The 15,562-nt window shown below is 42.8% G+C and overlaps 1 protein-coding gene across 1 annotated transcript in view; it reads right to left on the bottom strand.

The window, feature by feature from the left end:
* Window positions 1-15,562, bottom strand: part of LOC141155582 (uncharacterized) — a 232,326-nt gene that overhangs the window by 54,925 nt on the left and 161,839 nt on the right. Inside the window, exon 14 of the mRNA XM_073642452.1 lies at window positions 8,507-8,644. Coding sequence (XP_073498553.1) covers window positions 8,507-8,644 — 138 coding nt within the window. The remainder of the gene's footprint in view (window positions 1-8,506; window positions 8,645-15,562) is intronic.

The following is a 15,562-nucleotide window of genomic DNA, read 5'->3' as shown; positions in this document are numbered from 1 at the left end:
AGAGCCTCCGGTTTCTAGCTGAGGGTCGTTTCCTGCCTCCACTAGTTTCGGGGACCGGTCTCCCCCTTTGGCCTGACCCCTCCACGCAGGTGGATTCGGGCGTGCGGTGGCGACTCGCCCGTCCGCACCCCTGGGATCCCTTCATTCTTCGTTCCTGGAGCCTTCTCCGCTCCTCTTCCTTCCTTCTCCCTCTTCCAGGCCTGGGCCTCTGTTACTAGGCCCGCCTCCGGAGCAGAGCTCATGCAGAGCCCCTGCTCCCTGCCACTTCTGCTCAGACTTCTCTGCACTGAACTAAGATGGTGCCCACCTTTTATACTCCCTTCTCAATGCACCCAGGAACTGCTTCCTCCCTGCACTACAGGGTTCCCCTTCCTCAGTGTTCCCTCCCCCCACTCCAGCCAGGGACAGGGACTGTCGTGCCCATCTCAGAGGCATATTGGTCGCCCTGCTCCACGGCAATGTGGTGTAATGCATGCAGGTGTCGGGTCCTGATCCACACTCCATCCTTACCTGAGAGTGAGATATCACACCTCTGGGTGAGGTGCAATACCTCTGTAGCAACCGAGCCCTCAGGGTGCTATAGTTCCATTTATCTTCAGCCTAGGTGACGTGTTGTGATACAGGGCCGTGATTTTGGCTATAAAAGGGTCCCCTAGACCCCTACCCCAAGCTTTTTAAGAGAATCATATATGGCGTGCCAGGAGACTCTATGGAATGCTTTCTCAGCATCCAACGAGAGTATCTAATTACAAATTTTTAACTGCATCTAGCCCAGGAAATACTTTGTGCCTAGTAGCAGTGTCTGCTAGTCAGTGGATTATCCCAGCTGTTAAGCAAGCTACACCACCTGTAGTTTGGACACTTAATTTTTTCAAAGGAAATGCTTCGGGACCACGGGATACTCAGTGAAGAGCATCAGGAGGCACCCCAAGGCATAGGGGCTGGGACTGGCAGTAGGATGCCTTGCGGTGGACAGCCGAGCTCGATCCTTATAAAAGCTTTTTAACTGCAGCAGCTTTAGTGGACGCTACTGGAGCTGGAATTACGCGGCTGCTGGCATGAGACTTGCCCTCCAATAGATCCTTGTAAATGGATTTAAAGTGTATTCATTCAAATTAGAGAGACAATTTAAATTAAAAAGCTTAGAGCTGCCTCCACCACAGGGGGGCTCGCTTGACCCACCAGCGGACAGGCACCAGTATTGGGAGAGGGGGGCTGGCCGTCAGGGTTCACCGCGGCTCTGGCACAAACCCGGCGACACGGAGGTGGCACGGGCAGGAGTGGACTGAACGTGTCGGCTTCTCAATTTTTGGATTTTAGAAGGGCATGACATGCCTATATTTGTGTCTCCCCCTCCTTTTACTCCTCCACCTCTTTTCTTTTCTCATGACTATATGTACTTGTCACTTTTCCATGTGTTAGTTGTGTCTTCTGAGCAGTTTGTCAGCTTTTGGACACCTTTGAAGGTGTTTTCTATGTGTTTCTATGTGTTTTTGTTTGCCTGCCATTGGTTTTAACGGTGTTCGAAGGTGTTCGACGAACAGTTCGACGAACAGTTCGGCGAACACACGGGTGTTCGACGAACCGAACCGAACTCGAACACTACGGGGGTGGCTCAACACTAGTGGTAATATCTGACAAGGTTGTACTTGTTGGGTTTTCTGTGGTAGTAGATGGCATGGTTGTAGTTGTTGGATGTTCTGTGGTAGCAGATGGCATGGTTGAAGTTGGTGGGTGTTCTGTGGTACTAGATGACATGGTTGTAGTTGTTGGGTGTTCTGAAGTAGTAGTAGATAGCATGGTTGTAGTTACTGGTAGTTGTGTGGAAGTAGATGGAATTCTTGTAGTTATTGAGCGTTCTGTGGTACTAGATGACATGGTATTAGTTGTTGATTGTTCTGTGGTACTAAATGGCATGGTTGTAGTTGTTGGGTGTTCTGTGGTAGTAGATGGCATCTTGTAGTTGTTAGGCGTTCTCTGGTAGTAGATGGCATGGTTGTAGTTGTTGGGAATACTCTGGAAATAGATGGCATGGTTGTAGCTATTGGGTGTTCTGTGGAAGTAGATGGCATGATTGTAGATGTTGGGCGTTCTGTGGTACTGGATTGCATGGCTGTAATTTTTGGGTTTTCTTTGGTAGTAGATGGCATGGTTGTAGTTGCTCGGTGTTCTGTGGTAGTTGATTGCATAGTTGTAGTTGTTGGGTGTTCTCTAGTAGTAGATGGCATGGTTGCAGTTATTGGGCGTTTTGGGGTAATATATGACATGGTTGTAGTTGTTGTGTTTTCTGTGGTAGTAGATGGCATAGTTGTAGTTATTTGGAGTTCTGCGGCAGTAGATGGAATGGTAATAGTTGTTGGGCGTTCTGTGGTTGTAGATGGCATGGTTGTATTTGTTGGTTTTTCTGTGGTAGTAGATTGCATGATTGTAGATGTTGGGTGTTGTGTGGTAGTAGATGTCATAGTTGTTGTTGTTGGGTGTTCTGTAGTAGCAGATGGCATGGTTGTGGTTATTGGTCGTTCTGTGGTAGTAGATGACATTGTTGTATTTGTTGGGTTTTCTGTGGTAGTAGATGACATGGTTGCAGTTATTGGGAACTCTGTTGCAGTGGACGGAATGGTTGTAGTTGTTGGGTGTTCTGTGATAGTTGATGGCAAGGTTGTAGTTGTTGGGCATTCTTTTGTAGTAAGTGCAAGGGTTGTAGTTGTTGGGCGCCTTGTGGTAGTAGATAGCATGATTGTATTTGTTGGGCATTTAGGTTGATTCCAAAATTAATTTTGTTGGAGACTTTTAGGAGCTGGTCTTGTTCTAAAGACTATATGACAAATGTACATAGAGTGGTCTTCGTGGCTCTAAGGGATGCAGACTTTTTCCAGCACAGATCACCGTTTCCGTTAATCTGATTGCTATGTTTTATTAGCGATTTACTTGTGTTTTGTTAGAAATTTGCTTACTTATCAATTTAAGTGCACTAATTTCACTTGAAAAGTGCTCAACTTCAGGGATCAATATTTCCATTCAGTGACAGTAAGCAGAGGAAGACATGCTGGTTGGATTTTATGTATACATAAGGCCAGATAGGAGATCTCTAAAGGTGAAGGTAAAGCAATCATTCCATTAATCTTCTTAGTATTTCAGAGGCCACAAACCATTATTATTACTGCCACTAGTCCTATTGTGTGGATGGGGATAATAGACCCAGGGGAGCCGTTACCACAGGGGGTCTCACATGCAGTCCCAGGTCATGGGTTCCATCTGACAAAAATACCTCCACCAAAGGACAGTTATCTTTGGGGGGAGGGTGTGAACACTTCGGCCCATTCAGAAGGCTGATCCAAGGGAAGGCGGAAAAGAAGTCACATGCTTAGTGGGAGAGTGGGAGAGTGTGGAATGATGACTAAGGGAGAGGATCTAGGCTGAGTTCCTGGAGCCATGGATAGATGGACTATGGAGTTTAGAGATCTGTTGCCAACTGGGCTGGATAAATTTACTACAGTTGTGAGTTCTGTAGTTTGGATTTGATGAACTTTCTTAAGGACTGTTGTTACTGGATACCTGTGCTTCTATTATTTTATATGTCGTCTGGAGGAGTATGGACTGTGACTGCAGACTATTATAAATATAGTGAATAATTAGGGTTTTATAAAGCTTATAAAAAATAACTTTTATTAAATATCATTAAAAAAAACCTAAAGTGCAAAAATAGTGCCACAAAATAAAACAACAAAACACACAGGTGGGGAGGTACCTAGTATCTTAAATACAGATAAAGGGCCTAGTAGCCCAAATGGGCCTATTCAACAATTAATGCACCTTCCTAGTAACAGTTCAGAACAAGGCCTGCTGCAGTGTCCAGCCAAAGTAGGATGGACAAGAGGAAATAGCAATCAAAAGGAGTAAACCAGTATCAAATAAAGATTCTCAATGTTGTCAATGGACACACAAAGCCAGAATACTCACAGATTTATAAAGATACAAACAGTGCTAGATAGCTAATAAATAAGGAACGTCCTCACCCATGGGTTTGCAGTGCATCTATGATACCGGGAGGAGTTCTCCAAGGAGGGGAGGCAGATCCGTTTGCAGGGATGAGGTGTGTAAATCTGCCCCTGCTATTACCCTAGGAGGTCTATACTGCCCCTAGTACGAGACTGGTGAATTGGCAACTCAAACATACAGAAAACCAACAGCAACGAATCCACTGCTACAATGGGACAGCAGCCACCCCAAACATCTAAAAATGGGCATACCCAAGGGGCAGTACCTAAGGTTATGGATGAATTGTCCTAGCATGGCAGTATTTGAGGCTCAGGCCAGAGACCTGAGAGATAGATTCAGAAATAGGGGTTATCCTGACTACATCCTAAAGAAGGCCTATCATGCGGCAAAAAATATGAATCGCTGCTGTCTTTTGGTACCAAAGAAAAAATCCCCCACACCTGAATCGTTCAAATTTGTGACAACTTTTGACAATGGGGCCAAACAAGTGAGGGAAATCCTCAATAAACACTGGGCAATCTTGCGCATGGACTCTGACATTGGAAACCTTTTGACTGATCGCTCTCTAATTACCTACAGAAGGGGTAGATCTATAAGTGATAGGTTGGTTCATAGTCACTATGGCACACCCTGAACTCCTACTTGGTTGGACAATCATAAAGGTTGTTTTAAATGCCATAATTGTGTCGCTTGCCAATATATCGAAATTGGTACAAGTTTCAAAAGCAATGTCACTGGTAAAAGCTACGACATACAACAGTTTATTAATTGCCGTACCAGAGGGGTGATTTACAAAGCCACGTACACCACCTGTGGCCTTGAATATGTGGGCAAAACTATCCGTGAGTTCAGGAGCAGGATAGGTGAGCACATTGGCGATGTGGAACATCAAAGTGACACCCCCCTGGTGAGGCACCTGAACTTGTGCCATAATGGCAATATCAAACATATCAAATTTATGGGGATTGGTCACATACGGAAACCACAGAGAGGAAGGAATTGGGATAGGTTGGTTCTGCAGGCGGAAACAAGGTGGATCATCTGGATATAGTGTCCCCTCTAGGCATGAATGAGCAGTGTACATATAATTGCTTCTTATAGTCCCCTGTAATCTGCTCACCTCCTATATGGTCCCATAATTATCCCTTTACATGTAGGCTTTTTGCATACATTTCTATTAGTACTCTGACCTCCCTTATAACTTTATATAGCTCCAGTGCTTGCTTTTATCCTAATTCTGTAATAGTTCCTGCCAGAGATAACCCTTTATTCCTGTTAACCTTACCATCTATACAGTGTCCACTCATTAAATAGTTCATTGAGTTTGTTATATACCTATATTTGGTTGTATCTCAATGCACGTGTGTCACCCAGCAACTTTTTCTTGATTTGATAATTATCTGACTGACTAAACACATGCATTGCGAGCCCCCCCCGGTAATTGTAACTATGCAATCTTAGCAACCAGCCAGGACGCTGTTTGCGGTGACGTCACCGGATGTGACTTCACCGGCTGTGATTTTTCCATTTGGCTGGCTTGCGTTCCACTGCAGGCTCCGGCCGTTATGTACAGCCGGATGTGACATCACTGGATGCTGCGTCACCGGAAGTGACGCTCCTGCGGTCCACACAGGCGGAAATGCGGTCCAGACTCTGGGCGTGCGTTCCAAATGCTACTCTAGGGCCATGTGCAGCATTTGAGACACCTGATATATGAATCTAATGATCTATAATGGTGGCCATTTACATACTACTCTTTTCATTGGACAATGAAACTAGTGCATTATGCTTCTGTTACATCCTACCTCTATATAAACCCTGTACTATGACTGATAGCTGCTTCACCAGAATAGTGGCAACAGTCATGCTTTTTGAGTTAGTGATTAGTCTAGCTCCTTAGTGCTATAGTTCAAGTCCCCTGATGACTCCGGGTGGAAGAAGCGCGTCGGGACCATAGGGAAAACACAGGGCTATAGAGTGCAGTGGCTAGATGTGGATTGTCCTTGTAAGGGCAGGAGCAATGGGGTGCTAGGGGCAGTATAGACCTCCTAGGGTAATAACAGGCAGATTTACACACCTCATCCCTGCAAACGGATCTGCCTCCCCTCCTTGGAGAACTCCTCCCGGTATCATAGATGCACTGCAAATCCATGGGTGAGGACGTTCCTTATTTATTAGCTATCTAGCACTGTTTGTATCTTTATAAATCTGTGAGTATTCTGGCTTTGTGTGTCCATTGACAACATTGAGAATCTTTATTTGATACTGGTTTACTCCTTTTGATTGCTATTTCCTCTTGTCCATCCTAATTTGGCTGGACACTGCTGCAGGCCTTGTTCTAGTCGAGACAGATTAACCCCAACCGACCACGGCCTGCCTTAAGAGATCTAGGTCTCTGACCTAACATGGTTTATTTCTATTGGGGTCTGTAACGTGGTTATCTTTTTTAAATTTAAAAATATTTTAACTAATTCTATTAACCCCTTTAGAGCCCATGACGTCTTAGTACGCACATTTGCGTACTGCCCGTTCAGTGAGGGCTGCTGCGCTGAGCCCTCACTGAACCGAGCACATGTCAGCTGATTCTTACAGCTGACATGTGCCCGCAACAGCCGCGGGTGGAATCGCGATCCACCCGCAGCTGTTAACCTTTTAAATGCCGCTGTCAATCTCCGACAGCGGCATTTAACGCGCGCTTCCTAGAAGCGCGTCCTAAGCCCCGCCTCCGGCGACCCCGTCACTTGATCGCGGGTCGTCGATGGGCGTGCATGACAACCCAGGGTCTGCAGCAAACACCTTTGGTTGTCATGATTTGGTCGCTATGAGTGCTACCTAGTGGTCGGCGCTCATAGCACAGGACCATTTCTGCTGCATACAGGGGACCTGCTGGTCCCCTGTATGTAGCAGAGCCGATCAGACAACTGCTGCTTCTAGTCTCCTAGGCAGACTATTGAAGCATGCAGTAAGTGAAAAAAAAGTTTTTAAAAAAATAAAAAAAATGAAAAAAATATAAAAGTTTAAATCACACCCCTTTTGCCCCATTTAAAATAAAATAATAAAAAATAAACCCCACATACAAATATTTGGTATCGCCGCGTTCAGAATTGCCCGATCTATCAATATAAAAAAAGAATTAATCCGATCGGTAAACGGCGTAACGAGATAAAAATTCTAAACGCCAGAATTACGTTTTTTGGTCGCCACAAAATTGCAATAAAATGCAATAACGGGCGATCAAAACATCGGATCTACCCCAAAATGTTATCAATAAAAACTTCAGCCCAGTGAACAAAAAATAAGCTCTCACCCAGCCCCAGATCAAGAAAAATGGAGACGCTACAGGTCTCGGAAAATAGCGCTATTTTTTTTTTTTTACCAAATTTTGGAATTTTTTTTCACCACTTAAATATAAAAGAACCTATACATGTTTGGTGTCTATGAACTCGTAATGACCTGTAGAAAAAGAATGGCAGGTCAGTTTTAGCATTCAGTGAACGTGGTGAAAAATAAAAATAAAAAACAACTGCGGTATTGCACTTTTTTTGCAATTTTTCCTCACTTGGAATTTTTTTACCGTTTTCCCGTACATGATATGGTAAAACTAGTAATGGCGTTGAAAAGTACAACTCATCCCACAAAAAATAAGCCCTCACATGGCAATATTGACCAAACAATAAAAACGCTATGGCTCTGGGAACAAGGGGAGCAAAAAACGAAAAAGCAAAAACGACAAAACCCAAGGTTGCGAAAGGGTTAAAGGTTAAGTATTAATTGTCTAGTTTACCCTTGCTGTAATATATCCTTTTGACTGGGTATCTATTGTTTCTGATTATAAACAGTCACTTGTGCTGTATTTATACTAGTAACAGTTCATCAAAAGGCATGATGCACTTAACAGGCGTACTGGTACAAAAAAGAGAAGCCTATGAGGGCCTCTATCAGAGTAAATGCACTTTCTCAATTTTTGTTGGCCATTTAGTTACCATGCACAATATGTATTGTGTCTTCACGACCTCTGTGTTTTGTTGTTTGATTTTCTTGCACTATTTTTGCACTTTAGGTGTTTTTAATGATATTTTTTTAAAGTTAATTTTTATTAGCTTTCTGAAACCCCAGGTATTTGCTATATCTATTATTTATTATATTGGGTGGTATATAATCCTTTTGCTTTATTGACTGTAACCTTTTCTGGCTGGAGATACAAAATTTGTGTGCCAACCAAAAGTTGGAAGACAGTGAGTATCGCCTGGTACAAAGGCACTGGAACTACCGCCCCAGGGAGGGGATATTGTGGACTGGGGGCGATGTATTTTGGCCATTTATCTAGATTTGATGCAAACCCATGGATGTAAAGAATAAAAATAGTTGCATTGTTAACCTGCCTATGTGATTATTACAACCCACAACCTGAGATCTTCACAGAGATGCTCTTCAATTGGAAAACTGCCATATAGCAAGAATGAAGAACCAATACTCTATGGTAAGTTTAATAAATTAAATAAGATACCTTCAGGAACAGATGGCATGGTTGTAGTTGTTGGGCGTTCTGTGGTAGTAGATGGCACAGTTGTATTTGTTGGGCGCTCTGTGGTAGTAGGTGGCATGGTTCTAGTTGTTGAAGGTTGTGTGGTAGTACTGACTGGCCCTGGAACAAAACAAAGTAAAAAAAGTTAAATTATTTCTAAGAAAGAAAACAATGTAATGGTGCCAATGGGCGAATGATATATGTGATGTGGACAGTGACATGTCGTACAAAAAGCAAGTCAACCTTTGATGGAATCACAACATTAGAACTGAATCAGAGCAGATAATTGCACATATTTAGATTAAATACTACACGTTAATTGGTTAATTGTAAAATTCTACCTTAAAGTGATTACAGTTAAATATTATTATCATCATCATTCTTTACACACAGTGGACATGATCTGCTACCTTTCCAAGGAATGAGGCGAAAAAGAAAATCAAGTTGCTAATTCAGGTGCATTTGATGGATTTCAAAATTAAATTTGATGGTGAGACTCTTCAAATGGAAAACTGCTAGACAGCAAGGCTGAAAAACCAATGTGCTATGGTAAGTTTAGTAAATTATGTAAGATACCTTCAGGAGTAGATGTCATGGTTGTGGTTGTTGGGCGTTTCATGGTAGAAGATGGTATGATTGTAGTGGTTGCAATTTGTGTGCTAGTAGATGGCACAGTTGTAGTTGTTGGGCGTTCAGTCGTATTAGATGAAATGGTTGTAATTGTTGGGAGTTCCGTGGTAGTAGATGACATGGTTGTAGGATTTTGTTTTTTTGTGGTAGTAGATGGCATGGCTGTAGTTGTTTGGCGTTCTATGTTAGTATATAGCATGGTTGTAATCGTTGGGTTTTCTGTGTTCGTAGATGACATGGTTGTATTCTTTGAGATTTCTGTGGTAGTAGATAACATGGTTGTAGTTGTTGGGTGTTCTGTGGTAGTTGATGGCATGGTTGTAGTTGTTGTATGTTCTGTGGTAATAGATGGCATTGTTGTAGCTGTTGGGTGTTCTGCGGTAGTAGATGACATGGTTGTATTTGTTGTAGGTTCTATAGTAGTAGATGGCATGGTTGTAGTTGTTTGGTTTTCTGTGGTAGAAGTAGGCATGGTTGAAGTTGTTGGACGTTCTATGGTAGTAGATGGCATGTTCGTAATTGCTGTGTTTCCTGTAATAGTAGATGGCATGGTTGTAGTTATTGGTAGTTCTGTGGTAGTAAATGGAATGGTTGTAGTTGTTTGGCGTTCTGTGGTAGTAGATGACATGTTTATAGTGATTGGGTGTTCTGTGGTAGTGAATGGCATGGTTGTCGTTGTTAGGCGTTCTGTGGTAGAAGATGGCATGGTTGTAGTTCTTGGGTGTTCTGTGGTAGGAGATGACATGGTTGTAGTTGTTGGGTTTTCAGTGATAGTAGATGGCATGGTAGTAGTTGTTGGGTGTTCTGTAGTAGTAGATTGATTGGTTGTAGTTTTTGGAAGTTCTGTGGTAGTAGATGGAATGGTTGTAGTTGTTTTGCGTTCTGTAGAAGTAAATGGAATGGTTGCAATTGTTGTGTTTTCTGTGGTAGTAGATGGCATGGTTGTAGATATTTGCAGTGCTGTGGTAGTAAATGGAATGGTTGTAGTTGTTGGGCGTTCTGTGCTAGTAGATGACATGTTTACAGTTGCTGGGTTTTCTGTGGTAGAAGATGGCATGGTTGTAGTTGTTGGGCGTTCTGTGGTAGCAGATGGCATGGTTGTAATCGTTATGTTTTCTGTGGTAGAAGATGGCATGGTTGTATTTGTTGGGTGTTCTGTAGTAGTAGAAAGCATGGTTGTAGTTATTGGGAGTTCTGTGGTAGTAGTTGAAATGGTTGTAGTTGTTAGGCGTTCTGTGGTAGTAAATGACATGGTTGTAGTTTTTGAGATTTCTGTCATAGTAGATGGCATGGTTGTAGATGTTCGACGTTCTGTGGTAGTAGATGTTATGGTTGTATTTGTTGGGTTTTCTGTAGTAGTAGATGGCGTGGTTAAAGTTATTGGGAGTTCTGTGGTAGTAGTTTTTTGCCGTTCTGTAGTAGTAAATGGCATTGTTGTAATTGTAGGGTTTTCTCTGGTAGTTGATGCCATTGTTGTAGTTATTGGCAGTTCTGTGGTAGTAAATGGAATGTTTGTAGTTGTTGGACATTCTGTGGTAGTAGATGACATGGTTGTAATTGTTGTGTTTTGTGTCACAGTAGATGGCATGTTTGTAGTTATTGGGAATTCTGTGGTAGTAGATGGAATGGTTGTAATTTTTGGGCGCTCTGTTGTAGTAGGCAGCATGGTTGTAGTTGTTGGGTGTTTTGTGGTATTAGATGGCATGGTTGTAGTTGTTGGGTGTTCTGTGGTAGGAGATGGCATGGTTGTAGTTAATGGGTGTTCTGTGGTAGGAGATTGCATGGTTGTAGTTTTTGGGTGTTTTGTGGTATTAGATGACATGGTGGTAGTTTTTGGGTTTTCTGTGGTAGTAGATGGCATGGCTGTAGTTGTTGGGCGTTCTGTCGTAGTAGATGGCGTGGTTGTAATTGTTGGGTTTTCTGTGGTAGTAGATGGCATGGTTGTAGTTGTTGACTTTTCTATGCTAGTAGATGGCATAGTTGTAGTTGTTGGGCGTTCTATGGTAGTAGATGACATGGATGTAGTTCTTGAGATTTCTGTGGTAGTATTTGGCATGGTTGCAGTTGTTGGGTTTTCTGTGTTAGTAGATGGCATGGTTGTAGTTGCTGGGCGTTCTGTGGTAGTAGATGACATGATTGTCGTTTTTGAGATTTCTGTGGTAGTATATGGCACAGTTGTAATTGTTGAGTTTTCTGTTGTATTAGATGGCATGGTTATAGTTCTTAGGCGTTCTGCGGTAGTAAATGGCATGGTTGTAATCCTTGGATTTTCTGTGGTAGTAGATGGCATGGTTGTAGTTGTTGGATGTTCTGTAGTAGTAGATAGCATGGTTGTAGCTATTGGAAGTTCGGTGGTAGTGGATGGAATGATTGTAGTTGTTGGGCGTTCTGTGGTAGTAAATGACATGGTTGTAGTTTTTGAAATTTCTGTCCTAGTAGATGCCATGGTTGTAGTTGTTGGGAGTTCTGTGGTAGTAGATAACATGGTTGTAGTTGTTGGGTTTTCTGTGGTAGTAGATGGCATGGCTGTAGTTGTTGAGTTTTCTGTGCTAATAGATGGCATGGTTGTAGATGTTGGGTTTTCTGTGGTAGTAGATGGCATAGCTGTAGTTGTTAGGCGTTCTTTGGTAGTAGATGGCACAGTTGTAATTGTTGAGTTTTCTCTTGTAGCAGATAGCATGGTTGTAGTCATCGGGTGTTCTTTGGTAGTAGATTGCATGGTTGTAGTTGTTAGGCGTTCTGTGGTAGTAAATGGCATGGTTGTAATCCTTGGGTTTTCTGTGGTAGTAGATGGCATGGTAGTAGTTGCTGGATGTTCTGTAGTAGTAGATAGCATGGTTGTAGTTACTGGGAGTTCTGTGGTAGTAGATGGCATGGTTGTAATTACTGGGTTTTCTGTGGTAGTGGATGGCATGGCTGTAGTTGTTGGGTGTTCTGTGGTAGTAGATGGCATGATTGTAGTTGTTGCGCGTTCTTTGGTACTAGATGGCAAGGTTGTAATTGTTGGATTTTGTGTGTTAGTAGATGGCATGGTTGTAGTCATTGGGTGTTCTTTTGTAGTAGATGGCATGGTTGAAGTTGTTAGGCTTTCTGCGGTAGTAAATGGCATGGTTGTAATCCTTGGGTTTTCTGTGGTAGAAGATGGCATAATTGTAGTTGTTGGATGTTCTGTAGTAGTAGATAGCATGGTTGTAGTTATTGGGAGTTCTGTGGTTTTAGATGGAATGATTGTAGATATTGGGCGTTCTGTGGTAGTAGATGGCATGATTGTAGTTGCACGTTCTTTGGTACTAGATGGTATGGTTGTAATTGTTGGGTTTTGTGCGGTAGTAGATGGCATGGTTGTAGTCGTTGGTTGTTTGCTAGTAGTAGATGGCATGGTTGTAGTTGTTGGGTGTTCTGCGGTAGTAGATGACGTGGTTGTTTTCGGATTTTCTGTGGTAGTAAATGACATGACTGTAGTTGATGGGCGTTCTGTGGTGGTAGATGGAATGGTTGTAATCATTGGGTTTTCTGTGATAGTAGATGGCCTTGTTGTAGTTGATGGGTTTTCTGTAGTAGTAGATAGCATGGTTGTAGATTTCGGGAGTTCTGTCATAGTAGTTGGAATGGTTGTCGTTGTTGGGCGTTCTGTGGTAGTAAATGACTTGGTTGTAGTTTTTGAGATTTCTGTCGTAGTAGAGAGCATGGTTGTAGTTGTTGGGCGTTCTGTGGTAGCAGATGGCATGGTTGTAATTGTTGGATATTCTGTGGTAGCAGCTGGGCTGGTTGTAGTTGTTCCGTGTTCTGTGGTAGTAGATGCCATGGTTGTTTTGGGGTTTTCTGTGGTAGTGGATGGCATGGTTGTAGTTGTTGGGTGTTCTGTAATAGTAGTTGACATGGTTGTAGTTATTGGGAGTTCTGTGGTAGTAGTTGGAATGGTTGTATTTGTTGGGCGTTCTGTGGTAGTAAGTGACATGGTTGCAGTTTTTGAGAATTCTGTCATAGTAGATGGCATGTTTGCAGTTGTTGGGTGTTCTGTGGTAGTAGCTGGCATGGTTAGAATTGTTGGGCTTTCTGTGTTAGTAGATGGCGTGTGCAAAGTTACTGGGAGCTCAGTGGTGGTAGAAGGCATGGTTATATTTGTGCGTTCTGTGGTAGTAGATGGCATGGTTGTAGTTCTTGGGCGTTCTGTGGTAGTAAATTGCATGGATGTAATTGTTGGATTTTCTGTGGTAGTAAATGGCATGGTTGTAGTTGTTGCGTGTTGTGTGGTAGTAGATGACATGGTTGTTTTGGGGTTTTCTGTGGTAGTAGATGGCATGACTGTAGTTGTTGGGCGTTCTGTAGTAGTGGATGGCATGGTTGTAATAATTAGGTTTTCTGTGGAAGTAGATGGCATGGTTGCAGTTGTTGGGTGTTCTGTAGTAGTAGGTGACATGATTGTAGCTATTGGGAGTTCTGTGGCAGTAGTTGGAGTGGTTGTAGTTGTTGGACGTTCTGTGGTAGTAAGTGACATGGCTGTAGTTTTTGAGATTTCTGTCATAGTAGATGGCATGGTTGTAGTTGTTGGGCGTTCTGTGGTAGTAGCTGGCATGGTTGTAATTGTTGGGTTTTCTGTGGTAGTAGACGGCGTGGTTAAAGTGATTGGGAGGTCCGTGATAGTAGATGGCATGGTTGTAGTTGTTGGGAATTCTGTGGTAGTAGATGACATGATTGTAGTTGTTGGTCGTTCTGTGGTAGTATATGGCGTGACTGTAGTTGTTGGGCGTTCTGTGGTTGTAGATGGCATCATTATAATCATTGGGTTTTCTGTGATAGTAGATGGCATTGTTGTAGTTCTTGGGTCTTCTGTAGTTGTAGATAGCATGGTTGTAGTTTTTTGGAGTTCTGTCGTAGCAGTTGGAATGGTTGTAGTTGTTGGGAGTTCTGTCGTAGTAGTTGGAATGGTTGTAGTTGTTGGGCGTTCTGTGGTAGTAAATGACATGGTTGTAGGTTTTGAGATTTCTGTCATAGTAGATGGCATGGTTGTAGTTGTTGGACGTTCTGTGGTGATAGATGGCATGGTTGTAATCGTTGGGTTTACTTTGGTTGTAGACTGCATGGTTAAAGTTATTGGGAGTTCTGTGGTGGTAGATGGCATGGTTGTAGTTGTGCGTTCTGTGGTAGTAGATGGCATGGTTGTAGTTGTTGGGCGTTCTGTGGTAGTAAGTGACATAGTTGTAGTTTTTGAGAATTCTGTCATAGTAGGTGGCATGTTTGTAGTTGTTGGGTGTTCTGTGGTAGCAGCTGGCATGGTTGTAATTGTTGGGTTTTCTGTGATAGTAGACGGCATGGTTAAATCTATTGGGAGTTCTGTGGTGGTAGATGGCATGGTTGCAGTTGTTGTGCGTTCTGTGGTAGTAGATGGCATGTTTGTATTTGCTGAATATTCTGTGGTAGCAGCTGGCCTGGTTGTAGTTGTTGCGTGTTCTGTGGTAGTAGATGACATTGTTGTTTTGGGGTTTTCTGTGGTACTAGATGGCATGACTGTAGTTGTTGGGCGTTCTGTGGTAGTAGATGGAATCGTACTAATCTTTAGGTTTTCTGTGGTAGTAGATGGCATGGTTGTAGTTGTTGGGAGTTCTGTAGTAGTAGTTGACATGGTTGTAGTCATTGGGATTTCTGTGGTAGTAGTTGGAATGGTTGTAGTTGTTGAGCGTTCTGTGGTAGTAAGTGACATAGTTGTAGTTTTTGAGAATTCTGTCATAGTAGGTGGCATGTTTGTAGTTGTTGGGAGTTCTGTGGTAGCAGCTGGCATGGTTGTAATTGTTAGGCTTTCTGTGGTAGTAGACAACATGGTTAAAGTTATTGGGAGTTCTGTGGTGGTAGATGGCATGGTTGTAGTTGTTCTGCGTTCTGTGGTAGTAGATGACATGCTTGTAGTTGCTGGGCGTTCTGTGTTAGTAGATGGCATGGTTGTAGATGTTAGGTGTTCTGTAGCAGTAGGTGACATGATTGTAGTTATTGGAAGTTCTGTGGTAGTAGTTGGAATGGTTGTAGTTGTTGGGCGTTCTGTGGTAGTAAGTGACATGGTTTTAGTTTTTGAGAATTCTGTCATAGTAGATGGTTTGTTTGTAGTTGTTGGGTATTCTGTGGTAGTAGCTGGCATGGTTGTAACTGTTGGGTTTTCTGTGTTAGTAGACGGCGTGTGTAAAGCTATTGGGAGAGCTGTGGTGGTAGATGGCATTGTTGTAGATGTTGTGCGTTCTGTGGTAGTAGATGGCATGGTTGTAGTTCTTGGACGTTCTGTGGTAGTAGATGGCATGGATGTAATTGTTGGATTTTCTGTGGTAGTAAATGGCATAGTTGAAGTTGTTGCGTGTTCTGTGGTAGTAGATGACATGGTTGTTTTTGGGTTTTCTGTGGTAGTAGATGGCATGACTGTAG

The sequence above is a fragment of the Phyllobates terribilis genome, unplaced genomic scaffold (assembly GCF_046119375.1).
Source record: "Phyllobates terribilis strain yellow unplaced genomic scaffold, ASM4611937v1 Scaffold_7__3_contigs__length_470593459, whole genome shotgun sequence".
In the NCBI taxonomy this organism is placed as follows: domain Eukaryota; kingdom Metazoa; phylum Chordata; class Amphibia; order Anura; family Dendrobatidae; genus Phyllobates; species Phyllobates terribilis.
The sequence above is the reverse complement of the archived record's forward strand: the minus strand, read 5'-3'. Positions and strand labels throughout refer to the sequence as shown.